Consider the following 27,786-nt stretch of genomic DNA (forward strand, 5'->3'; position numbering starts at 1 on the left):
TAACCTCTGATTCTCTTGCCTAACACAAATCTATCTACCTCTGCCTTAAAAATATTCAGTGACCCGCTTCCACTCCCTTTTGAGGCAGAGTTCCAAAGTCTTTCAGTTGAGACATTGAACCCAAGACTCATCCAGGTAAAATGTTCCATGGTGATGTTGGGAAAAGGGCAGCAGAATTCTCCAGATGACCTGACCAACCTTTATTCCTCAACCAACATATGTAAAACAGATTATCTGGTCATTTATCTGGTTATTGCACCTCAGGGCAGGGTTTCCCAAACTGTGGGTCACAATCCTCAGTGGATTCGGGAGATGAGATTCTGGGTTTGCAAGCTGTGAGGCAGCAATGGCTGCCATGAAGCTCTGACAGAATGTTGACAGCTGTGAGTCTCCTTTAAATCCTCACATTTTTTAACGGTAGGTGCAGTGTAATTTTCTGATATCTGAGGCCTGATTCCTGCTCCAAAAAAGCCATTGGAAATATAGGTTGTTTAAAAATCCCTGAAGGTTAAACACTTTGCCCTCTCCCTGCCGTTTCCCACCAATCCTCACTGGCATTTCATCCCCTCTCTGTTGGGAACCCAGGGGTCATGGCAATTTTCAAATTTTCAGGCCTTGAAATGGGGTCATGGTGGGAAAAAGTTTTGGAGCACTGACACGTGGCCTTGTGTGCAAATTGGTTGCTGGATTTCACTGCTTAACAACAACGATTGCACTTCGAAAGCAATTCTTTTATTTACTGGAACTCTATTTCTTGTGCCTGTAAAAATCTGTAATAAGTAAATCAAAGTAGGTTTGCCAGCTGATGCTTTTGAAGATGGGGAGAAGTGGAGAGACAGTGGCATAGTTGTCTTGTCACTGGACTAGTAATCTAGAGACCCAGGGTAATGCTCTGGGGATCCGGGTTTGAATTCCATCATGGCAGATGGTGGAATTTGAATTCAATAAAAACCTGGAATTAAAAGTCTAACGATGACCATGAAACCATTGTCAATTGGCGTAAAAACCCATCTGGTTCACTAGTGCCCTTTAGGGAATGAAATCTGCCGTCCTTACCTGGTCTGGCCTACATGTGACTCCAGACCCACAGCAATGTGGTTGACTCTTAATTGCCCTCTGAAATGGCCTAGCAAGCCACTCAGTTGTATCAAACTGCTACTGCAGCGGTTACAAGAAGGCAGCTCACCATCACCTTCTCAAGGGAAGTTAGGGATGGCAACAAGTGCTGGCCTAGCCAGCAATGCCCACATCCCGTGAATGAATAAAAAAGGATTAAGAGATGATCAGTGGCTAATTTGCAGAAAGTAAATTTGCATTTATATAGTGCCGTTCAGAACCTCAGGATGTCCCAAATTTATCTATAGCAAATAGAGTACTTTTATTCTTATTTTTCTAACAGCCTATCTCAAGCCTCTACAGACTCATAACTTTCTCTGGTCTATGCAATTACAACAAATAAATCACTCGGATCGGTTGAGGTATAGAGGCACATTGAAATAAAGAGATACTGTTCAACTTCTCACTAGCAGTATAAAGTAAATGACTATGTATTGATAGAATCACAGCACAGAAGGAGACCACTCGGCTCATCAAGTTCAGCTGCCCGTGGAGCAAGCCAGTTAGTCCCACTCTCCCACTTGATCCCCATAGCTCTGCAAGTTTATTTCCTTCAAGTGCCCATCCAGTTTCCTTTTGAAATCACTGCTTGTTTCCGCTTTCACCACTTGCATGGGCAGTGAGTTCCAGGCTATTACCACTTGCTGCATAAAAACATTCTTTCTTACATGTCCTTGTATCTCTTGCCCAAAAACTTTAACCTGTGTGTAGAGTCATGGAGTTCACCTTTTGATGGTCTTTTGTTTTCACTTTGACAGTGTTTAAATATGTTGACCTCGTCGTGTTCCATGAATTCTGTTCCTTTTCAAGACGTGGCACTGAAAGCCTATAGTAAGGTAAGTCGGTCATACAGCCAGTGGTTGATTAATATATTGTTTATTCTATGTATGAGAAGTTGCAAAACAGATTTACCTCTCATTGGACCTCTCAGTTCTGGTATCATCCTTGTAAATCTCAGAATCACAGAATTGTTACGGTGCAGAAGGAGGTCATTTGGCCCACTGCAGACATGATGGGCCAAGTGGCCTCCTTCTGTTCTGTAACGTAACTGTGATTCTGAGATTTACAAGGATGATACCGGAACTGAGAGGTTATAACTCTCAGGAAAGATTGAACTGGTTAGGGTTCTTTTCTCCAGAAAAATAAAGGCTGGGTATGAGCTAACAGAAGTATTAAACATTAATGGGGATTCAATAAGCTATGTTCCCATATCCTTTTGCAAATGCTATATTGATACTAGTCAGTCTCTCATGTCATTAGGAGGAAGTGATGTTCTCTATTGCAGGTGAGATGACATGGCTTTTGGGAACGCCGCCACACATCTATGCTTTGACACTGATAGTGCATTGGTGAATGAGTTCACTGTTCGTTGACACACCCACAACAAATCCATGTAACTGAAGCCCTCTGCACCCTTCGTCCCACTGCTATCAAGGGGGGAATGTTGTGTGGAGCTATCACTTTAAGATATAAAGCCCATGCAACTAATTGTTTTCACACTTCAGGGCTATTCTTGTGTTGCCATCTTTTCGTGGACTATATCAGTGTTTTTTTGGAGATGGTGGTTGACAACCATTGCTAATTTTCTAGGTTGACTTGTACAATAACAAATTGTTTTGTGTGTAAGGATTTGGGATGGTTGTAGGTATATTTAAGTTGAGCAATTGAGCTCTATGATGATTGTTGAGGAGAGTATTGAGACTCTGAGAATAGGTGGCAATTGGGGATAGTAGTGACAGGCAATGAATAATAAGTAATGGAGGGTAGAGGAATATTAAGATTAGTTAGTGTGTTTAAGGTGTAGTGAGGAATCAGACTCTCAGGCTTTGAGTTGATGTGGGAACATAGAAGCAGGAATAGGCCTTTTGGCCCTTCAAACCTCCTCCGCCATTTCATAAGTTCATGGCTAACCTGATTGTGGCCTCAAATCCACTTTCCTGTCTGATCCCCATAAGCCTTAACTTCCTTGTCTATCAAAAATCGATCTAACTCTGCCTCGATGACCCAGCCTCCATTGCTCTCTGGGGAAGAGAATTCTACAGACCAGCGACCCTCTGGGAGAAAAGATTTCACCTCATTTCCATCTTGAAATGGAGACCTCTGTTATTAGGTTGTTTTGTGTTTTACCAAGAGGTTTGGAGGCTTTGTGTTTAAACATCAATTATATACATATCACCAAGGTATAGCCCTAACTAGGTGCTATCTTCATTCCAACTACTCTCAGACTCTCTCTGCACACAGTCAATCACCATGTGACTCTACGTCATGCTGTGGGTGTTTTTTTATTCATTCATGGGTTGTAGGCATTGCTGGCTAGGCCAGCATTTATTGCCCATTCTTAATTGCCCTTGAATAGGTGGTGGTGAGCTGTCTTCTTGAAGCACCACTGTCCATGTGGTGTTGGTACATCCATGGTGCCGTTAGGGAGCAAGTTCCAGGATTTTGACTCAATGATAGTGAAGGAATGGCGATATATTTCCAAGTCAGGATGCTGATTGGCTTCAAGGGGAACTTCCAGGTGGTGGTGTTCCCATGTGTCGTCTGCCCTTGTCCTTCTGAATGGTAGTGGCTGTGGGTTTGGAAGGTGCTGTCCAAGAAGACTTGGTGAGTTCCTACAATGCATCTTGTGGATGGTACACACTGCTGCAACTGTGCGTCAGTGCTGGAGGGGCTGAATGTTTGTGGATGTGATGCCAATCAAGCGAACTGCTTTGTCCAGGATAATGTCAAGCTTCTTGAATGTTGTTGGAGCTGCACTTATTCAGGCAAGTGGAGAGTATTCCATCACACTCCTGACTTGTGCCTTGTAGATGGTGGACAGGCTTTGGGGAGTCAGGAAGTGAGTTACTCTCCACAGGATTCCTAGCCTCTGACCTGCTCTCATAGCCAGAGCATTTATAAGGCTAGTCCAGTTGAGTTTCTGGTCGATGGTAACCCCCAGGATGTTGACAGTGGGGGATTCAGTGATGGTAATGCCATTGAATGTCATGGGGCAATGGTTAGATTCTTGATTGTTGGAGGTGGTCATTGCCCAGCACTTGTGAGGCACGAATGTTACTTGCCACTTGTCAGCCCAAGCCTGGATATTGTCCGTTTAACGTATTTGGACATGGTCTGCTTCGGTATCTGAGGAGTTGCGAATGGTACTAAACATGGTGCAATCATCAGCAAACATCCCCACTTCTGACCTTATGATGGAAGGAAGGATAGAGCAGCTGAAGATGGTTGGGCCTAGGACACTACCTGGAGAAACTCGTGCAGTGATGTCCTGGAAGTGAGATGATTGTCTCCAGCAATCACAATCATCTTCCTTTGTGCTAGGTATGACTCCAACCAGCAGAGAGTTTTCTCTCTGATTTCCATTGACTCCAGTTTTGCTGCTACACTCAGTCAAATGCAGCCTTGATGTCAAGGGCAGCCATTCTCGCCTCACCTATAGAGTTCAGCTCTTTTGTCCATGTTTGGATCAAGGCTGTAATAAGGTTAGGAGCTTAGTAGCTGAAGATTTGTAAAAACAGGTGACAGGTCATGACACAAACATGGAAAGAAGCATTGCCTTTTGTAGAGTGATTAACACTGCTATTGCTCCTTACTGAGAACTTCACAAAATTAAAGAGCAAAAGGTGAAGCAGTCAGGAATAAATAACATTGTTCTTTTTATCCACATCAATGTCTACATCAGCCATTTCACCCACTCCCTCTATGTCCACTCTCAAGTAAAGTACTGTACAGAAATTTGTACAGCAAGTGTGACAAATTTTACATTGTTCCTGTTTCCTTGCTTTGTTAAACAAAGTTGTCTTGAATTTACTCAAAAATGCATTTTTTATTGCCTCTGTGCCTGTAAAAAGTCAAATTCTGTGATTGCTGAAACCTATCTAATACACTCCCATTATAAAGTAAGTTCACTGTTCGCGATTTCGTCCTTTGCAAGAATTTGCAGGAACATAACCCCTGCAAATGGCAGGACTTTACATTCATATAGCACCTTTTATACATAAAGAAAGAAGATAGTTGCAAACTTAAATTTTTGGGAGGGAAAAGAAAGTGGGGAGCAGGCATTTGGGGGAGAAAAGGGACAAGGAGGTCATATATTCAAGGGAAAAGATGACAGAAAACAATGTTTGGAATGAACAAGAGCGATAGGAACATGCAATAACATAACAATGTGACCCTTCCTTGGTGTAAGGCTCTTCCTTTCCAGCTGCAGCGATTTCCATTTGTCAGATGTTATTGTCACATCGACAACAACAACTTGATTTATATCATACCTTTAGCATTGTAAAATCTCATGGCACTTGACAGGCATGATTGTCAAACAAAACCTGTCACCAAGCCACATGGGGAGATGTTTTGGTGACTAAAATCTTTTAAAATCTCTTTTTAAAGAGCGGGAGGTAGGGAAGCAGAGAGGTTTATGGAGATAGGAAAGCAGAAAGGTTTAGGGAGGGAATGCCAGAGCTTAGGGTCCATACAGCCGAGACTAATCATAGACAGATTGCCGATTTAATGTCCTATTCAGGCTATTTTGCTGCCTGAACCCCTTCCATGTTGAATTGTATCTAGGACATTTGGGGCTCAGTTTTAAGCAATTCAATACCCAATAGCGTTTCGATCAGGCCCTTGGTTTCGTTTTTGCTTGATTGCCCAATTGACGCTAAGGTGATGCTGTTGTGGTGGTGAAACAGTTTCTGTATCTTGTCAGTTCTTAACATTTTACCTCTGATTCCTTTGCAGTGGAATATTCACAGTCTAGCCAGTTCCGAAATCTCAGGAAGGAAGAAGAGCAAGGGAATCAAATCAAACTTTTATGGAATTGAAGTCTTGGAGCATCTGGAATGGCTGAACTGGGACCTGGGGATAGCATCCACCAAACATCTAGTATTAAAGAATGTCCAGTTCAAAACTCAAAAACTCAAGTACAGGTGAGTTCTGCCATAGCTTTGCAGGAGCTTTAATGACTGAAGTAACCATTTCCATGTCCATCTGGCCCTGGACTGTCCAAGTCTTTTGTTCTTTTGGGCCAGATAGGCTTGTACCACTGAACGTTGAAGGCCAGTTAGGAAGTTTAAAGTCATGTGCCCATTAATTCACATTTATCTCCATCCACTGATGTAACAGATCCTGCCATTGTGATTTGGGATTTACCTGCCAATGGGGCAACAGGTGTAAGATCAGCACTTTTCAAATTGCAGCCCAATGAATAAATCAGTGAATAAGAAATGATAGAAGGTAGGATCATGTTTTGAGCCCATGTTGCCAGGACTCAGAAACTGCATGGACAGTATTGTTGGACGCAGCTGATATAGCCCATGCTTTCAATAATTCATACACCCTATCATAGAGCCTACTCAAACCATTTAATACAATGAAAAGCAAGACTTGCATTTATATCATGCCTCTCATGACCCTGCAGCGTCCCAAAGTGCTATACAGCCAATTCAGTACCTTTGAATTGCAGTCACTGGTATAATCATGGAATCTTACAGCACAGAAGTGGCCCATTGTCCCAGCTCTTTAACAAGCTATCTAATTAGTGTTTCACCCACCCCACTGCTGCTTTTCCCCATAGTTCTGCAAATTTTCCTTTTCAAATATAAATCCAATTCGGTTTTGAAAATTATTATTAAATCAGATTCCACCACACGTTCATTTGTGATCACAACAACCTATAACTTAAAAAATAAATTCTTATCATCTCCTTTGGCTCTTTTACCAATTACCTTAAACCTGTGTTCTATGGTTATTGACTCTCTTGCCATTGGGAACAGTTGCTCCTTATTGACTCTTCATAATTCTGAATAGTTCTAGTAAATCTCCACTCAATCTTCTACTCCAAGCTTCTTCTATCCACATAAAAGAGTTCCTGATACCATTTTACGCATCTTCTGTGCACCCTCTTCAAGGCTTATCCTCCCTAAAGGGTGGTGCCCCAAGTTAGCACTTTGGTCCAACCATTTCAAGGCTTTAATTAGATTCCAGTTTCCATTAAAACTTCTCAAAATTTTCTTACTTGTGTTCAACTCCCTCCATTCCCTTGCCCCCTACCTATTTCTATAACCTCGTCCAGCCCTACAACTCTACTAGATCTCTGCATTCCTCCAGTTTTGGCCTCATTAACACCCCGATTTTCATCACTCTACCAGTGGTGGCTGTATCTTCAGCTGCATAGGCCTTAAACTCTGTAATTTCTCCCTATACCTGTCTGCCTCTCTACCTCTTCCTCTCTGTCTCCTTTAGGAAGCTCATTAAAACCCACTTCTTTGACCAGGGTTTTGGTCACCTGCTCTAATATCTCCTTAAGTGCCTTGGTGTCAAATTTTGTCTTGCTGCTGTGAAGCGCCTGGGGGCGTTTACTAATATATAAATATAAAGTTATTGTTGTATATAAATCTGCATTTTTTGTTTTACAGACCTCCATCCACTGAATTTTTCACTACGCTGTTCCCACAGCCAGTGGCCTTGGGTGCAGGGACCTCATACTCTCTGCCAATCACTTTTTGTGGTCTTGAGAAGGTAAAAAAGCAGAACAATGTTGGTATTGGTTCATGTCATTTCATATCTAAGTTTCCTTTTTATATTATATCTCCATCCGATCTTCAAGGTTTCTCCACATCATGTAACATGCCTCAGTTAAGTAGCTGATCTGCTCTCAGGTCTCCTCATAGTGTCATAGAAATTTACAGCTTTGGGTTGTTTGGTTCATTATGTCCCCTGCTAAATGCTACCCCTGGAACTGGCTACCATGCAGTGTTGCTTGTTTCACCCATGCATACAGTGCTGACCACCATGGTGTAAAGATGATATCTATATAATGAGGCTCTTGGGGTGTTAGATGGGAAAAGCTGTGAGCAATGACTTAACAAACTAAGGGATCTTCAACCTCAAAGAGGGATGATGTCTTAGAGGGGACCTTAGTAAGATATGTAACAGATGGAGTAAACAAGGAGCATTATGATTTCAGCTGTGCAAGGGTAATAGGGTCAGAGACCACCCTGCTTCAGGATTGGTGCGAGCATGTTTAAGATAGATAGCAGAGAGATCAACATGGAGAAGCAGGTAGCCATGAAAAGTAGAGAACACTTTTGCTGTAGGGAGACACATTAAGACTAGCATTCTAGAAGGATGAGAATAAATGGGTTCAAGCAGCTCTTCATATGAATGTAGCTCATCAACAATAAGTTTGAGACATACTCTGGAATAGGGCAGAGCAGCAGCATTATGGTTGAGCTGATATGTATGGAGAATGAAGGTAGGATGGGAGGGTAAGGGGGGGGTTAGGCCTTAGAACAGTCCTGGGTGAGTGTTTAAGTAGCAGGTAGGCTGAGCTAGGGAGCGGAGGCAGACAGTGTTATGTAGGAGGAATTTATGATGGAGAGAATCTTGGAAGAAGCTCAGCATGGGTTGGAATGACACTGGGGTAGCACACAGTCTGCGTTCCACAGCTGCTGCCTGACCTGCTGAGTATTTCCATCATTTTCCTTTTTTATTATCGCAGACAATCTGGTTCAGCCCAAGTTGGTGACCAGGGAGGGGAACGGAGTTTGTGACGGGGACTGAAGATGATTGCTTTGCTCTTTCCAGTGCTTAACTGGAGGAGATTGTGACTCACCCAAGGCTTGATGCTGGACAATCAGTCGGATAACACAGGTACTGGAAGGCTCTCGAGAGTTGGAGCTGGGTATTGTCAGTGCACATGTGGAAACATGTCCAAGGATGATGTTGCCAAGGGATAATGTGTGGAGCTACAGTGAAGGCATGCAAGTTAGAAATGATGTCATGTCTCAAGGAAATGATGCAGGAAGAGAAATCATTGTGCTGGCTGTGCCAGATAGATAAGCTATTTTTTCATGCATTATTTGGATGGAGGCAGCACTGGCCAGGCAGGCGCTTATTGTCTATCCTTAGTTGCCTCAGAACGTGATGATACAAACCAAGTGGCACCTCGGTGTGGACCTGGAGTCACATATAAGCCAGGCTGAGTAAGGATGAGAGGTGTGCTTCCCTAAAGGGACATTGGTGATCCATTCGGTTTTTTGTGACAATCTGACATCATCATGGTCACTTTTATGCCTGACAGCTGTTTACAATTCTCAAACTGGCATGGTGGGATTGTGGTGCTGAATGTTCCCAGCCCTGGAGTGGCAGGCTTGGAGACGGGGGAGTTGGAGGTGGGTGGAGGGGTGGTTTGGGGGGTGGGTGGGTGGGTGGGGGGGGGTGGGGGGGGGGGGGGGGGGGGGGGGGTGGCGGTGTAGGGGGTGGGGTTGAGGAAGCCAGGAGGCTATTGGGGAGCTACATTGGGTTGGCTCCCGCTGCCAGCAAACTTTCCCAGGGGCAATAGGAAAATGATTGGTCCAGGCCTCTGGGTTCCTAGGCCATTATATTACTCTAGCCCCAGTGCAGAGTTGCTTTGCTTTCCGTCTTTGTTTTTGTGAGAGAGGAAGGAAGCATGTTGTAGATGCAAAATGTAACGATACACTGGGGACAGTGTGCCGTAATATCAAGCCCCACTGCTCCTCAAGCCAAGACAAATGTGAAAAGCTTAATCAGGCTACCAAGTTGTCCCAATTTTACCTAACTATGAATAAGAGCACCAGGTTTATAAGCTTAACAAGTAGATAACTGTTTACTAAACAAATTGTTTTTAGACAATAACAACAGAAAGAAATATGAACTGCTAACTCTTAGCTCTATGACTTACTCCACCCCTTTTTAATCCTATATACAAACACACATACAAAACAAGGGGCAGAATTTTCCCTTGATGGGCTTGCAGGCCCCACCAGCTTGGCGGCGGGCGGACAGCCAATCGCCACTGCTGAAATGGGGCCCGCCGATATTTTAAGTGGGCGGGCCAATTAAGACCCGCCCAGCAGGCTACCCAACGGGAAGTGCTATGTGCTTCCTGTGCAGGGGTGGGGGAGGCATTCCCCAGCTGTCAAAGTGTGCTCTTTCATGCATACGCGCAAAAGAGTGCACTGCTCCCTGAGACCAAGTGCTGTCTTAGGGAGATCACTGAAAGTTTTTTAAACATCAAGAATAGACAAATAAAAAATTTAGTAACATGTCCCCCTCATGTGACGATGTCACACGAGATGGGACATGTTAATAAAAAGGACATAAAGTTTATTAAACATTTTCAAAACAGACATCCCGCCAGTGGATGAGGTTTCATGTATTATCAGAAGCCCGCTGGGGCTCCTGGCCTGCCCACCAGCTTTAATGTTGGACGTTCAGGGCCTTTAATGAGCTTAATTATCCTGTCAATGGCCTCAATTGGCCAATGACAGGTCGGCGGGTGGACAGCTGATTTTGCTGTCTGCCCGCCTTCCTCAATGGACCGGGATGACGTTGGGGGTTCTTCCCGATGTCATCCCGTGTCGGCAAGCAGGCCCAGCCCCCAACTTGCCAACGGAAAAATTCTGGTCAAGGATTTTAAGGGAGAGGGGAAAGAACAGTTCGATAGCACCAATCCAGAGTACAGGGTTAGATGAGTTGATTTTGCTTGAAGTCTTCCAAGTTCATGGCAGACCTGTGCTGCTGACACGACGTGATGTTTCAGCACTTCCAGCCTGTAGTTTATTAGTTGAAAACTTGCTTTTAACATCTCTACTAGTGATTTCTCAAAAAAACAGGATATGGAGATGTGAGCGATAGCCAGCTAATTACTAGAATTATTGGAGTATTGCCAGTTTAAGGTCTTTCCTCTTGGCAGGTTGGGATCCTTCTGCTGGCTACTGCTGTCACAAAAACCCTGGTCACCTGGTCAGCAGCCAATCAAACACCTTCGCTAGCTGGTTATCTCTTAAACATGACCTTTCTGGCACCATCATCCAACCTGGCACATATTGTTCTAAGGAGTAGTGACATTGTAGATCTTCTCTTTCTGTTTTAGGGAACATTTTTTTTAAAGTGCAGCTACTGTAGCTTTTTAAAGCCACAGTACAATCTTAAAGCCAAAGTCCAAAAAAATATAAAATATAGGCTCTTTACAAAAAAAAAGAGAAAGAAATTGAATGGACTCTTGATTCAGTGGGGAATGGAGGGATGTGTGTTGAAACGAAAAGTCGGCAGTGTCCGGATTGGGTTCTGATGCAATACTTGAGAGATAACAGAGTGAGTGGGATGGGTATTTCTCATTCCTAATCTCATGTTCTTTAGTTATTCACGATGAATATAACTGAGGAGCTAGCCTAGCCATTTCAGGGGTGGTTAAGAATCAATCACATTGCTGTGGGTCTGGACTCACATGTAGGCCAGACTGGGTAAGGATGGCAGATTTCCTTCCCTAAAGGACATTAGTGAACCAGATGGGTATTTATGACAGTTTAATGATATTTTATGGTCACCAACAACGAGTCTAGGGGATGGTATTTTTGTGAAGGAGATGGGAAATATGAGTCTGGAAAGTTCCTTACCCAACAAACACTCGTTATGGAGGCCTCTGCACACCATATTTTCTTTCCAGGGAGGCAGGGGCAGGATGGAAGCAGGTCCGAGACAGTAACAGAGACAGGGGGATTGCAAGGTCAGCAGGCTAGAAGCCCACCTCTATTTACTGGGACATTGGCCCAGGTATAATGATGAATATCAGACCTTCAACCCCTCGCTACTCACCTCCCACCCACACCAAATGCTCCTCATGCTTTCCCATGTCCCCTCATACTCCCCATGCCCCTCCATGCCTCCTTTTACACCCCATGACCTCTCATACCCTCGTGCTTCTGCATGCCCCCTGAAACTCTCTGTACCCCATCCTTGTTCCTTCCACTTATCCACCATAGTCACTCAGTAGCTACTAAAGGCAAACCTCAGAAGCTATGTAATAGTAAAAAGAAGCCTTTGAGATGGATGTGAAAGTGAATTAAACTTCTAACAATTTAATACAGCTGCCACTCAAAAAAATTTCATTTTGAAAAAAACTCCAGAGCCATTAAAAAAAGTCAACCCTCTCAAATGACCATTCAGTTGTAAAAACAAACAAACATCTATTCACAAACCATGTCAAAGACAGATAACCCTTTAATAGCCTTAAAAAATTGTTAAACTGTGTATACAATCATCTGCTGAGCTAAGTAGTTCTTGGGCTTTTGAAACTCAACCCAGCATTCATAAAGTGCTTGAGGGAAATGAATGTACTATCACCAAGTTTGCAGATGACACAAAAATAGGTGGGAAGGCAAGTGGTGAGGATGACACGAAGAGTCTACAAAAGGATATAGACAGGTTAAATGAGTGGGCAAAAACGTGGCCAGTAGAACATAATGTGGGAAAATGTGAGGATATGCACTTTGGCAGGAAGAATAGAGGAGCTGAATATTCCTTAAATGGAGAAAGACTAAAAAAGGCTGCAGCACAGAGGGATTTGGGGATTCTTGTGCATGAATCCCAAAAAGCTAGCACACAAGTTCAGCAGTTAATAGGTAAGGCAAATGGAATGATAGCCTTTATTTCAGAGGGAATGGAGAATAAAAATGGGGAAGTCTTGCTAAAACTATACAAGGCACTAGTTAGACCACACCTAGAATACTGTGAACAGTTTTGGTCCCCTTACCTAAGGAAACATACACTGGCATTGAAGGCAGTCCAGAGAAGGTTCACTAGGTTGATCCTGGGTATGGAGGGATTTTCTTTTGAGGAGAGGTTGAATAGGTTGGGCCTGTACTCATTGGAGTTTAGAAGAATGAGAGGCAACCTTATTGAAACATAACATTCTTAGGAGGCTTGATGAGGTAGATGCTGAGAGGTTGTTTCCCCTTGTGGGTCAGTCTAAGACCAGAGTGAATAGTCTCAGAGTAAGGGGGCGCCCCTTTAAGACAGAGGTGAGGAGCAATTTCTTCCCTCAGAGGGTAGTGAATCTGTGGAATTCTTTACCGCAGAGGGCTGTAGAGGCTGGGTTGTTAAGTATATTCAAGGCTGAGATAGACAGATTTTTAATCAGTAAGGAAACCAAGGGTTATGGGGAAATTACAGGAAAGTGGAGTTGAGGATTATCAGATCAGCCATGATCTCATTGAATGGAGGAGCAGACTTGAATGGCCTACTTCTGCTCCTACGTCTTATGGTCTTATGGTCTCAAAACTAACCATTACAAAAAATGGAATTTATTTAAACTGAAAGAACAGATATTTTTCTATATTAAGGCAAATAGCCTGTCAATCAAAGAATTTCAAAAACAGATTGCTGTTCTCTTTTTCACTCTCCATTCGGGGTTAGGATTCCCCCGTGGTTCACTGCTCCTCTAGGGTGCAGTGAAACACTTCTACTTACAGAAGGGTCCCCACTCACATTGTGGGGTGGGTTGGGAGGTTGAACTGCCCGCCCCAACAGTGGAGCCAGCAAAGGCAGAAGTGCTGCCTGTGGGCTGACTATCTGCAACCTTACCCGAAGCTGGCAAAAATCGCCTGAAATGGGAACAGGGGTGGGAACTCCAGAACAGTCATTTTTAAAGGCCTCCTGTGTCAGCTCAGCTCGGCAAAAATCCAGGCCTAGCTTTTTATTCCAACTTTATTTAATAACTGACTTTAAATTCCTCAGCAGTTGTGTTAGAAATTTTACTCATGCCTCTGAATCACTAGTTCAGTAACATAACCACGATATGCTACTACATTAAGGTGATGACATAAGCATACACATGCCTCACCCAATCGCCCTGCTCCAGTGAGATATTTTGACCTTAAATTTTGTCCCCTTGCAGAAAGACTATGAGGATCGCATTGTGTTTGAGTCGAAAAATGGGTCATTTACTGTTCGCCTGCTTGCTTCTCTGCCCTCCCATGACCTGCAGATCCCTGGATTGGTAGTCTTGCCAGCCTGTGGAGTCTTCGAAAGCTCAGAGTCCACATTTTACTTGCACAACAAAAGGTAAGGCCAGAAGACCATAGGAACATAAGAACAGGAGACGGTTATTCAGACCCTCGTGTCTGTTCCGCCATTCAGTGAGATCATGGGTGATCTGAATCCTAACCTCATCTACCTGCCTTGGCTCCGTATCAGTTTATACCTTCGTCTACCAAAAGTAAATATCAGATTTTAAATTATAAATTGAACTAGCGTCTGTTGTTTTTTGTGGGAGAGAGTACAGTGGCCAGCAAATCCTGGTAACATTCTAATGAATGTCGCAATGTATTCCTACTTTAGCTTCTGTGATCCACTTGCTTAAAATGTCACATATTGTCATTCTGAAATTTTTCCCCCTAATTCTTGATAATCCACCAGGTGCAGACATGATCCATTTGAAATTAATTAAAAAGCTGCAGAACTTGAGGGTTACCAATGGTTGAGTTCTAACTATGATTATGCCTCCTCAAGTATAAAATTCTCATCCTCCTGTTAAAATCCCATCATAGCCTTGCCTTACCCTATCTCTGTAACTTCCTCCAGCCCTCCAAGAATCATCCCAAGAACCCTACACTCCTCCAATTTTGCATATCTCCAACTTGCCTTCACCACATCCTTGATGACCAGCCGTCGACAACCCAAGCTTTGGAATTCCTTCGCTATATCTCTCCACTTCTCTCTCCTCCTTAAATGTGCTCCTGAAATCCTACCTTTTTGACCAAGCTTTTGGTTTCCTGCTCTAATATCTCTTTAAGTGTCAAATTTTGCTTAACAAACTCTCCTATGAATCATCTTGGGATGTTTTACAATGTTAAAGGCACTATATAGATGCCAGCTACTGTTGTTGCTGTTAATGCTGACATTGTTAACACTCTTTACAGTCAGCTATCAACACGCTTCCATTTGGAAGTGCCCAGCCCATTCTTCCTAGTACCATCTAGTGGCATACTGCCACCATGGGATGACTACAAGATCAAGGTTATGTTCCAGCCCCAGGTCCCTAAATTCTTTGATGCGGTTGCCACCTGCAAGTTTGGAGATGATGAATCTGAGAAATACATGAAGCTGCAAGCTTTAGGTGAGATCTAATTACATCAGCATTCAAACTTTACAAGAAAGAAAGAAAAATGAAAGGAATTGCATTTATGTAGTGTCTTTTGTGATCTCAGGACCTCGCTATTTTTGTTTTATTTGTTCATGAGATGTGAGCATTGCTGGTGAAGCCAGCATTTCTTCCCCATCCTTGATGTGCCTTTGCAAGGTGGTGGTGAGCCGCTGCCTTGAACCAATGCAGTCCATCTGGTGCAGGTACACCTACGGTGCTGTTCAGAAGGGAATCCCCGGATTTTGACCATTTGTAGTGAGAGAATGGTGATATGGTTCCAAGTCAGAGTGGTGTGTGACTTGGAGGAGAATTTGCCATGCATCTACTGCCCATCACCTTCTTGGTGGTGGAGGACACAGGTTTGGAAGGTGCTGTCAAGGACCCCTGGTGAGTTGCTTAAGGGCATCTTGTAGATAGTATACACTGCTGCCACTATGTGTTGGTAATGGAGGAGGTGAATGTTTAAGGTGCTGGATAAAGTGCCATTCAAGCAGGCTACTTTGTTCTGAATGGCGTTGAGCTTCTACACTCATCCAGGCAAATGGAGAATATTCCATCACACTCCTGATCTGTGCCTTATAGATGGTGGACAGGCTTTGGGGAGTGAGGAAGTGAGTTACTCTCCGCAGAATTGCCAGCCTCTGACCTGCTCTTATAGCCACAGTATTTATATGGCTGGTTCAGTTCAGTTTCTGGTCAATGGTAATCCTCAGGATGTGGATAGTGGGGGATTCAGCGATAGTAATGCCATTGAATGTTGAGGGGAGATAGTTAGATGGAGATGATTACAGTCTGATACATGTGGTGCAAATTTTACTTGAGTATGATGTGGGATCAAACTTGGTGCTGTCCAGGACTATATGGGACTATAAAACATAACATTCTGAATTGGGAACGAGGATACAACTATTTGAGGCACAACTGATGACAAGGAAGAATTTTATTCATTTTGGTGTTCTAACCACATTCTTCTGCTCCACAGCCAAGTACCCTCATCTTTTGGTGAGTGAGAAAGGTGAAATGTCCCAGACATCTGGGCAGGAGGATACAAAGAGCATCCTAAACTTTGGGCACGTTGCTATTGGCAGCACAGCTGAGAGGTATATGGAGATTCATAACTACTCGACGGTGAGTATTTCCAGCGGTGGATTTGGCAAATCATTGGTGGGCAAGATCCAAGATTTTGTTCTATTCAAACTTTGCTGCACTTTTGCTTTTCAGCAACTGTCAACTTGAATTTATATAGTGCCTTTGATGTAGTGAAACATCTCAAAGTGGTTCACAGAAGCATTATCAAACAAAATTTAAAACTGAACCACATAAGGAGATAAGGACAGGTGGTCAAAGTCATAAGTTTTGAGGACCATCTTAAAGAAGGAGAGAGAGATAGGCAGACAAGGAGAGAATTCAAGAGCTTAGGGTCTAGGCAGCTGAGGGCACAGCTGATGGTACAGTGATGGATCGGAGATGTGCAAGAGATATGCTGAGTATCTGGTAATTTCCTTGCTAATGCAGATGAGAATGCCAGTGCTGGAGAATGGAATGCCTTCCCACTACGTGCACACAATGCCAATCTCAAATATCCAAAGCCATGAGAGTGCTAGACATAGTGTAAAGCTCTTTCTTGGCATTGTCCCATCAAGCACTCACAAGTCAAGTATAAGTACAAAGTAGAAGTTTTTACACAGTGAATTGTTACGACCTGGAATGCAATTGCTGAAAGGGTGGTGGATGCAGATTCAATGGTAACTTTCAAAAGGGAATTTGAATAACAATTTTTAGGGCTATGGAGAAAGAGCGGAAGAGTGAGATTAATTGGATAACTCTTTCAAAGAGCCAGCACAGGCATGATGTGCCTAATGGTCTCCTTTTGAGCTAGAAGGTTCCCTAATTCTCACCCATTAGATACTGTCAGGCCAAGCAGAGAACAGGTCAAGTTGCCTGTGTATTGTTCCAGCGAGGATCAGATATGGCACGGGTGAGATAAAAAAAAAGGAAAGGTTTACATTTATATACCTCAGCCTCAAAATGATTTGCTGCCAAAGAAGTACTTTTGAAGTGTTGTCACTGTTCTTGTGTTGAAATGTAGATGCAGAGTAACCCTTCCATTACAATGTCTCATAAAGTACACTCTGATGAACCCCCTCAACACAAACCGTATCAAGCAATTCCTGGTCACAAATTAAATACTTTGTCAGTAAGATTATCATCATGGGCTGCTCTTTGAAAACATTCCCATTACAGTTGCCAAGGGTCATTTTACAGAATAAGATTGATTTTAGAGCTCAAGAATAGGCCATTCTGTCCAACGCATCTATACTGGCATTTGTGCATCACATACACTTTTATCCCTCTTTGTCTAACCCTATCAGCATAAATTTTTATTCCTTTCTTCCCATGATGTCTCATTTGAAGGAGGCTCCTCCGACAGTGTGATGCTCCTCCCTGTTTTGTGTAGCAATAGCGCAAGCCTAGTTGGGACAGTTCATATCCGCAGCCCTTTGACCCAGAAACAGGAACAGCAACAGCCAAGCTGACATACTTTTAATGGGGAGACACCCTTAAGGCCAAGTTACCAACTCCCCTGGTCTTCGTCCCTGTCCCCTTGTCCTTTTCCCACCCCCAACCCTCTGTCCCACCCCCTCTCTTTCCAAGTCACTCGATCAGGATAAAAACAAAAAACTGTGGTTGCTGGAAATCCAAAACAAAAACAGAAATACCTGGAAAAACTCAGCAGGTCTGGCAGCATCGGCGGAGAAGAACAAAGTTGACGTATCGAGTCCTTATGACCCTTCAACAGAACTAAGTAAAAATAGGAGAGGGGTGAAATATAAGCTGGTTTAAGGTGGGGGGTTGGAGGGAGAAGTGGGGTGGGGGGGGGGGGTGGTGGTTGTAGTGACAAGCAAGCAGTGATAGGAGCAGATAACCAAAAGATGTCAGACAAAAGAACAAAGAGGTGTTGAAGGTGGTGATATTATCTAAAAGAATGTGCTATTTAAGAATGGATAGCAGGACATGCAAGGTACAGATAGCTCTAGTGGGGGTGGGGTGAAATAAGACTAAAAGGGCATAAAAGGTCTAGATTTAAAAATAATGGAAATAGGTGGGAGAAGAAAAACCTATATAAATTATTGGAAAAAACAAAAGAGAGGGGGAAGAAATGGAAAGGGGGTGGGGATACAGGAGGGAGTTCAAGATCTAAAGTTGTTGAACTCAATATTCAGTCCGGAAGGCTGTAAAGTGCCTAGTCGGAAGATGAGGTTCTGTTCCTCCAGTTTGCGTTGAGCTTCACTGGAACAATGCAGCAAGCCAAGGACAGATGTAGGCAAGAGAGCAAGGTGGAGTGTTAAAATGGCAAGCGACTGGGAGGTCTGGGTCATTCTTGCGGACAGACCGAAGGTGTTCTGCAAAGCGGTCGCCCAGTCTGCGTTTGGTCTCTCCAATGTAGAGGAAACTGCATTGGGAGCAACGAATGCAGTAGACTAAGTTGGGGAAAATGCAAGTGAAATGCTGCTTCACTTGAAAGGAGTGTTTGGGCCCTTGGACGGTGAGGAGAGAGGAAGTGAAGGGGCAGGTGTTGCATATTTTGTGTATGCATAGGGAGGTGCCATAGGTGGGGGTTGAGGGGTAGGGGTTGATGGAGGAGTGGACCAGGGTGTCACGGAGGGAACGATCCCTATGGAATGCCGCCGGGTCGGGGGGGGGGGAGGTGGTGAAGGGGAGATGTGTTTGGTTGTGGCATCATGCTGGAGTTGGTGGAAATGGCGGGGGATGATCCTTTGAATGCGGAGGCTGGTGGGGTGATAAGTGAGGACAAGGGGGACCCTATCATGTTTCTGGGAGGGAGGAGAAGGCGTGAGGGTGGATGCGCAGGAGATGGGCTGGACATGGTTGAGGGCCCTGTCAATGACCGTGGGTGGAAAACCTTGGTTAAGGAAGAAGGAGGACATGTCAGAGGAACTGTTTTTGAAGGTAGCATCATCAGAACAAATGCGACGGAGGTGAAGGAACTGAGAGAATGGGATGGAGTCCTTACAGGAAGCAGGGTGTGAGGAGCTGTAGTCGAGGTAGCTGTGGGAGTCGGTAGGCTTGTAATGGATATTGGTGGACAGTCTATCACCAGAAATTGAGACAGAGATGTCAAGGAAGGGAAGGGAAGTGTCAGAGATGAAAATGATGGAGGGGTGGAGATTGGAAGCAAAATTAATAAAAAATTTTTCAGGTCCCGACGAGAGCATGAAGCAGCACCGAAGTAATCATTGATGTATCGGAGAAAGAGTTGTGGGAGGGGCCGGAGTAGGACTGGAACAAGGAATGTTCCACATACCCCATAAAGAGACAGGCATTGGTGGAGCCCAAGCGGGTACCCATAGCCACACCTTTTATTTGGAGGAAGTGAGAGGAGTTAAAGGAGAAATTGTTCAGTGTGAGAACAAGTTCAGCCTGACGGAGGAGAGTAGTGGTGGATGGGGATTGTTCAGGCCTCTGTTCGAGGAAGAAGCTGAGGGCCCTCAGACCATCCTGGTGGGGGATGGAGGTGTAGAGGGATTGGACGTCCAAGGTGAAGAGGAGGCGATTAGGGCCAGGGAACTGGAAATTGTTGATGTGACGTAAGGTGCCAGAGGAATCATGGATGTAGATGGGAAGGGACTGGACAAGGGGAGAGAGAAGGGAGTCAAGATAACGAGAAATGAGTTCCGTGGGGCAGGAACAGGCTGACACGATCGGTCTGCCGGGCAGTCCTGTTTGTGGATTTTGGGTAGGAGGTAGAAGCGGGCCGTCCGAGGTTGGGCGACTATCAGGTTGGAAGCTGTGGGAGGAAAATCTCCAGAGGAGATGAGGTCAGTGACAGTCCTGGAAACAATGGCTTGATGTTCAGTGGTGGGGTCATGGTCCAGGGAGAGGTAGGAGGAAGTGTCTGCGAATTGACGCTCAGCCTCCGTGAGGTAGAGGTCAGTGTGCCAGACAACAACAGCACCACCCTTGTCAGCGGGTTTGATGACGATGTCAGGGTTGGACCTGAGAGAACGGAGTGCGGTAAGTTCAGAGAGAGAGAGATTAGAATGGGTGAGAGGAGCAGAGAAATTGAGACAACTAATGTCACGCCGACAGTTCTCAATGAAAAGATCAAGAGAAGGTAAGAATCCAGAGGGAGGGGTCCAGCTGGAGGGAGAATATTGGAGGTGGGTAAAAGGATCCATTGAACGGGGAGAGGACTCCTGCCCAAAGAAGTGAGCACGGAGATGAAGGCGGCGGAAGAAGAGTTCAGCATCGTGCCGAGCCCGAAATTCATTGAGGTGAGGGCGTAAGGGTATGAAACTAAGTCCTTTGCTGAGCACTGAACGTTCAGCGTCGGAGAGGGGAAGGTCAGGGGGTAAAGTGAATACATGGCCGGGGCTGGGATTGGAAGATGGGGTGGGGATGCAGGGACAGGCAGGGGTGGAGGGTCCTAGATGGGTGTTGGTGTCGATGAGTTGTTGGAGCTTGCGTTCCTTAGCACTTGAGAGAAAGAGAAAAAGTTTCTTGTTGAGGTGTCAGATGAGACGAAGAATAAAATGAAACTGGGAGCATGCGCAGCTTTGAAAAAGGGTACGGCGGTGCTGCTGTTGGGAGAGGTTGAGTGTGTTCGTATGGCGGCGCATGGTATTGAGTGTGGATCTCAGAATGCGACGGGAACAGCAGTCCGAGAAACGTTTTATGTCCTAGAGATACCTGTAATCCTGGGTGGGTTCGAAACATGAGGGATGGAATTTCTGTTGAAATCCATGTGAGGTAAGCCAGAGACGGAGACAGTCACTGAGAAAGGAAATATGGTTGTGAAAGCGGGTTTTAGTAAACACCTTGTCAAACACCAGGAGATGCACTCAACGCAAACTGGAGGAACAGCACCTCATCTTGCGACTAGGCACTTTACAGCCTTCCGGACTGAATATTGAGTTCAACAACTTTAGATCTTGAACTCCCTCCTCCATCCCCACCCCCTTTCCGTTTCTTCCCCCTCCCTTTTGTTTTTTCCAATAATTTATATAGATTTTTCTTTCCCCACCTATTTCCATTATTTTTAAATCTATACCTTTTATGCCCTTTTAGTCTTATTTCACCCCACCCCCACTAGAGCTATCTGTACCTTGCGTGTCCTGCTATCCATTCTTAATTAGCACATTCTTTTAGATAATATCACCACCTTCAACACCTCTTTGTTCTTTTGTCTGTGACATCTGTTGGTTATCTGCTCCTATCACTGCTTGCTTGTCCCTACAACCACCACCCCCCCCCCACTTCTCCCCCCACCCCCCCACCTTAAACCAGCTTATATTTCACCCCTCTCCTATTGTTACTTAGTTCTGTTGAAGGGTCATGAGGACTCGAAACGTCAGCTTTGTTCTTCTCCGCCGATGCTGCCAGACCTGCTGAGTTTTTCCAGGTATTTCTGTTTTTGTCACTCGATCAGGAGCTGACTTTGTCACAGCATCAACACTGAGCATGAACAGTGGCTCTTAGCTGTCAAGCAGTGCCACCAACTGGCACATTTGAGTAAATGAGACTTTTTGTAAAAGTGCATGTTGAAATTCTCCTGTAATTAGCCTCTATGAAATCCCCTTTTCCTTTTCATTTATCACAAAAGTGAAGTAATCTACAATGCTAATAACCTGCCTGCGTTTTACTAATTCTGTGTCATTTTTAATTCCATGTAATGTAATACATTGAAAACCTGCTACAATCTTTTACTGATAAAAGTTGTCCAAATCCGTTCCTGTTGATTTACTGTCTTGTGCAAGGTTTCTATTATGATCTGACACCCCCAGAGCAGTACTGTGTGAGTACTGTACTGCTGGAGGTGCTTTCTTTTGGCAGAGAGAGTAAACCAAGGCCTCATCTGCTACCCTCTCAAGTGTCCAGACCAATATTTATTCCTCAACCCAACCTCACTTAAACAGAATATCTGGTCATTATCTCATTGCTGTTTGTGGGATCTTGCTGTGTGCAAACTGGCTGCTGTGTTTCTCACATTACAACACTTTAAAAGTACTCCATTGGCTGCAAAACACTTTGGGACATTCTGGGATCATGAAAGGCCTGAATAGATTCAAAATTTCTATTTTTTGTGACTGCTTGAGGATGCATTGGCAGCATGTATATATCACATTGAGTTATATTCTTGCAAGTTTTCAGTGGGTTCCTACATTAAGGTGTTTTCAACTTGTTTTTTGTTAGTTTTGTCATTAAGGAGTGGGATTAGGCTTGGGAAACACATTCCATTTGGGGCACTGACTGGGGCTTAAATAGAGTGTACGGCTCTCTCTGAATCACCAATATAACATAGCGAAGCCTCAGTCAAGTAAGAGCCTTTATTTGCTGCTACAACTTTTTAATACCTGTCATTCAGTGGTTTTTGTAAGGGTAGATACAGAGAATTATGATTAATCATATTATGATTAAAAGTGTTATAGAAAGTTGCTGTTCTATGCTTTATCATTTACAGTACAAGAGCATTTATTATGAACTCAGGTTTCACAAAGATGTCTTGTATTCCCTTGAGATTGAGGGGTGAACTGTTTGAGATGTTTAATGTTTTGATGGAGGAAACATGGAGAAACCATTTTCTCTGGTGAAGAATGTCCAGAACAAGGGGATGTAATATAAAATTAAAGCTAGGCTGTTCAGGCACAAAATCAGAAAGCACTTTTTCACACAAACGGTAGTGGAAATCGAGAAATCAAGTTCTCCAAAAGGCTGTTAATTCTGAAGGTCAGTTGGAGCTATTAAGACTGAGATGGAATCATTTTTAGGCAAGGGTCTTGAAGGATATGGTGCAAAAGAGGGTGAATGAAATTGAGGTGTAGATCAGCTATGGTCTAATTGTTTGGTGGAGTAGGCATGAGGGGTGAATCAATTACTTGTATCAAATTTGGAGCACAGAAACATCTGTTTTATGCTCCAAATGAGCCATTTCCCACCCTATGTCATCTCACTTCATCAACATATCTTTCTATTGCTTTCTCCCCCATGTATCTGTCTGCTTCCACTTAACCTCAACTACCTCCTTTGGCAGCTAGTTTCATAATCTGGCTACCCTCTGGGTAAAGAAGTTTTTCCCAAGTTCTTGATGAAATTTATTGGTGGCTATCTTATATTTATGCTCCCAGTTCTGGCCTTCCCCATGAGTCATGCTCTTTGACTCTCTGAGTGAGACTGCCAACCTAATTGCGGGGCATTATAACTCACAAGCTAAGAATTGGTCAAACTAAAGACTTGTGCCCCAAAACTAGCCATGCCCCTAGCCAAGCTGTTCCAGTACAGTTACAATACAGGCATCTACCCAGAAATGTGGAAAATTGCCCAGGTATGTCCAGTCCACAAAAAGCAGGACAAATCCAACCCTGCAAATTACTGCCCCATCAGTCTACTCTCGATCATCAGCAAAGTGATGGAAAGTGTCATCAACAATGCTATCAAGCGGCATTTACACCTGCTCACTGATGCTCAGTTTGGGTTCCACCAGGTTCCCTCAGTTCTTGATCTCATTACAGTCTTGGTCTAAACATGGACAAAAGATTTGAACTCAAGAGGTGAGGTGAGAGTGACTGACCTTGACATCAAGGCAGCACTTGGTTGAGTATGGTATCAAGGAGCCCTAACAAAACTGGAGTCAATGGGAATCAGGGAGAAAAATCTCTACTGTTTGGAGTCACACTTAGCACAAAGGAAGATGATTGTGGTTGATGTAGGCCAGTCACCTCAGTTCCAGTGCATCACTGCAGGAGTTCCTCAGGGTGGTGTCGTAGGCCCAACCATCTTCATCTGCTTCATCAATGACCTTCCCTCCATCATAAGGTCAGAAGTGGGAATGTTCCCTGATGATTGCACAATATTCAGCACCATTTGTGACTTCTCAGCCATTGAAGCAGTCATTGCCCATAAGCAGCAAGCCCTGGACAACATTCAGACTTGGATTGATAAGTGGCAAGTAACGTTCGTGCTACACAAGTGCCAGGCAATGAGTAACTCCAGCAAGAGAGAATATGATCATCTCCACTTGACATTCAATGGCATTACCATCACTGAATCCTCCACTATTAACATCATGCAGGTTACCGTTGACCAGAAACTGAACTGGACTAGCCATATAAATTCTGTGGTTACAACACCAGGTCAGAGGCTGGGAATTTCGCAGATGGTAACTCACCTCCTGACTCTCCACAGCCTGTCCACCATCTACAAGGCATAAGTCAGGAGTGTGATGGAATATTCTCCTCTTGCCTGGATGAGTGCAACTCCAACAACACTCAAGGAGCTTGACATCATCCAGGACAAAGCATCTCACTAGATTGGCACCCTATCCACCACATTCAACATTCACCCCCTCCACCACTGACAGACAGTAGCAGCAGTGCGTACCATATACAAGATGCATTGCAGCAACTCATCAAGGGTCCATCGACACCTATTTCCAAATCCATGACTTTTATCACCTCAAAGGACAAAGGAAGCAGATGCATGGGAACACCTCCACCTGTAAGTTTCCTTCCAACCCACACTGTCCTGACCTGGAAATGTATCGCCGTTCCTTCACTGTCACTGGGCCAAAATCCTGGAACTCCCTTCCTAACATCACTGTGAGTGTACTTACACCACATGGACTGCAGCAGTTTAAGAAGGCAGTTCACCACCACCTTCTCAAGGGCAATTAGGGATGGACAATAAATGCTGGCCCAGCCAGCAAAGCCCACATCCCATGAATGAATAAAAAAAATTGTTAGGCTCTTAAAGCCAGCTGCTGGAGGGATGCTTTCATTTCATTAGCTCGGGAAGGATTTAAGCACAGTTGTCAAGATTAAAATGCCAATAGGTGCCATACAAATAGTATAAATTTAAATGTAAAATCCATTATGCCAATTTTTTTAGCTGCTGTTACTTCTTGCCCTCTGTTTGCCAGGTGAACACTTCGTTTCGAATCATGCAATTTGGGCGCCCTGCACCTTTTCATTCTGAATTCACGTGTGAGGTCAGGGAGGGCACTGTCCAAGCCAACAGCAGTTACCAGATCCTCATCATGTTCACGCCACAGACAGTTGGCACTCAGAGCGTCGATTACTTCCACGTGACACGGCCCTGCAACAGCTCTACGTCAGTGCTGAAGGTGATCGGATCATGCAAAGGTACAAACTGTTTGGTTTGCAACAGGACAAGGTCAAGCTGAGGCAATACAGAAATCAGCAAAAAGCAAGTGGGCTTCCTTTAATACCCCTCCCCTACCCGCCGCAACCTCACCACCTCCCTGGCTGTTGCCCTGATCTTGCATCTTTCTCTGGTTTCTCTCCTATCTCCCCATATGCCCTCTCTGAGCTCACCTTGTCCATGAGACCTGCCTATTCAATCCTGTTCCCACTGAACTGCTGAGCACCAACTTCCCCTCTGGCTCCATATTAGCTGATATTGTAAATGCTTCTCTGTCTTCAGGTGTGGTTCCTCCCTCCTTCAAATCTGCTGTCATTGGGCCTCTCCTCAATAAAACATCCCTTGACCCCACTGTCCTTGCAAACCACCATCTCATCTCCAAACTTCCTTTCCTCTCCAAAGCTCTTAAACGTGTTGTTACCTCCCAAATCTGTTATACACTATTACTACACGGTACAGGGAGAAGCACAGCACAGTCAAAGACACCCTCCTGTGAATGGGACACGAGGGGGAGAAAGGAATAGAAATTTACGCATAAACACCAGCAAAGACCTGTTGGGCAGAATGGCTTATTTCCTGGAGCTCCATGTTGAATCTCTCCAATCAGGTTTTTGCCCCTGCTAGAGAACTGAAACAGCCCGTATCAAAGTCAAAATGACATCCTATGTAACTGTGGGCTGAATATTACGGTAAGGCTCGACCCCCCAGGACTACAAGAGGAGGAGGAAGAAGTCCTGGTGGATTTCCCGGAAACAGCTAAGTCTAGAGTTTTGGGCAGGGAGGATTTGATCAGGTCTGAGCGAGTGGGTTTAAGGTTGCCGGCGGGTAGGAAGTAAGGGGTGGGTTCTATCTGGGTGGTGGGTGGTTGGGGGGGTGGGGGGGGGGCGGGGGGGTGCAGTCCCTCGATCGGCAAGGAACAGCCCCCAGAGATAGAACCCCGCTTCCTTCCCAACCTTGAAGAGATTATTTTAAAAATTGGGCTGCCTTCTCCCGCCCAACTGACCACGCCAAACATTTTATAGCGTGGGCAGTGCGTTATCAGGGTCAGTTGGCTTTGTAGCAAGCCTAATTGACCCTTGATTGTTTATTTAAATATGGCAGGTGGGCTGCTGATTTCAGCACTTCACCCCAGAATAAGGGGGTGAGCTTGGTGCTGGGTGAGAAAGTGATGGGGTGGACACCCACCCCATTTTATGTGCCCCCCCCCCAAATAAAACACACCCAAGTGCATGTAAAATACAGCCATGTGACAAACTTTCCCTCCTCGTCCTTCTCAACCTGTCTGCAGCCTCTGACATGGTTGACCACGCCATGCTGGTTGTATCTGCTGTCACCTGGTTCCTTTCTTTTCTACCTAATCATAGCCAAAAAAAATCACTTGCAATGGTTTTCTTGTCCCCATACTATTACCTCTGGTGTCTTCCAAGGATCTGTCCTTGTCCTCCTCCTATTCCTAATCTACATCTGCTCCTTGGTGACATCATCCGAAAGCACAGAGTTACTTTTCACAGGTACACTGATGACACCCAGCTCTACCTCTCTTGGCTCCTCCACTGTTACAAACTTATCCAACAGCCACTACTGGATGAGCAGAAATTTCCTCTAGTTAAATATTGGGAATACTGAAACCATTGCTTCATTCCCCACTCCAAACTCTGTAGCGGGGAATCTAACTACCAACTCCATCCCTCTCCCTGGCAATAATCTGAGGTTAAGCCTGTCTGTTTACAACTTTGGTGTCACACTTGATCCCAAGGTGATCTTATGACCTCATAATTGTGCCATCACTAAGACAGCCTATTTCCACCTCTGGAACATCGCCTGAAACCCTCAATCATGCCTTTATCACCTCTAGACTCAACTATTCTAATGCATCCCCTGGCTGGTCTCTCACATTCTCCCTTCTGTAATCTTGAGGTCATCCAAAACTCTGCTGCCCGTGTCTTAATTTGCAGCAAGTCCTGTTCCCTTAACACCCCTAACCGGTGCTCGCCACTTACATTGGCTCCTGCTCCAGTGCTGTCTGGATTTTAAAATTTTCAACCTTGTTTTGAATTTCTGCATGGTCTAGCTCCTACTACCCCTGTAATCGCCTCCAGCCCCACAATCCTCTGGCTTCTTGTGCATCCCCAATTTTAATCACTTCACCATTGGTGGTCATGCCTTCGGTTGCTAGGACCTCAAATCCTAGAATTCCTTCCATCTGTACATCTCTCTTTCCTCCTTTCAAACACTGCTTAAAACCTACTTCTTTGACCAAGCAATTTCTCCTTATGTGGTTCGGTGTCATACTTTGTTTTATAATGCTCCTGTGAAGTGCATTGGGACCTTTCATTACGTTAAAGGCGCTTTAAATTGTTGTTGGGCAAGTTATAATTTTTAAAAATTTAAATGCTAATGGGATGTTGGTCTTTATCTCAAGGGGCTGGAATGTAAAAGGGCAGAAGTTATGCTACAGTTGTATAAGATCGGTTTAGATTGCTACCTGGTGAACTGCCTTCAATTTTGGGCATCATATCTCACCCAGGAATGATGTATTGGTCTTG

The 27,786-nt window shown here is 44.5% G+C and overlaps 1 protein-coding gene across 1 annotated transcript in view; it reads left to right on the forward strand.

The window, feature by feature from the left end:
- Positions 1-27,786, forward strand: part of cfap65 (cilia and flagella associated protein 65) — a 191,093-nt gene that overhangs the window by 21,355 nt on the left and 141,952 nt on the right. Inside the window, exons 2-8 of the mRNA XM_041201213.1 lie at positions 1,875-1,952; positions 5,854-6,041; positions 7,530-7,632; positions 13,814-13,980; positions 14,838-15,034; positions 16,044-16,189; positions 24,999-25,221. Coding sequence (XP_041057147.1) covers positions 1,884-1,952; positions 5,854-6,041; positions 7,530-7,632; positions 13,814-13,980; positions 14,838-15,034; positions 16,044-16,189; positions 24,999-25,221 — 1,093 coding nt within the window. The 5' untranslated portion in view covers positions 1,875-1,883. The remainder of the gene's footprint in view (positions 1-1,874; positions 1,953-5,853; positions 6,042-7,529; positions 7,633-13,813; positions 13,981-14,837; positions 15,035-16,043; positions 16,190-24,998; positions 25,222-27,786) is intronic.

The sequence above is a fragment of the Carcharodon carcharias genome, chromosome 12, assembly GCF_017639515.1.
Source record: "Carcharodon carcharias isolate sCarCar2 chromosome 12, sCarCar2.pri, whole genome shotgun sequence".
NCBI classification, from domain to species: Eukaryota; Metazoa; Chordata; class Chondrichthyes; order Lamniformes; family Lamnidae; genus Carcharodon; species Carcharodon carcharias.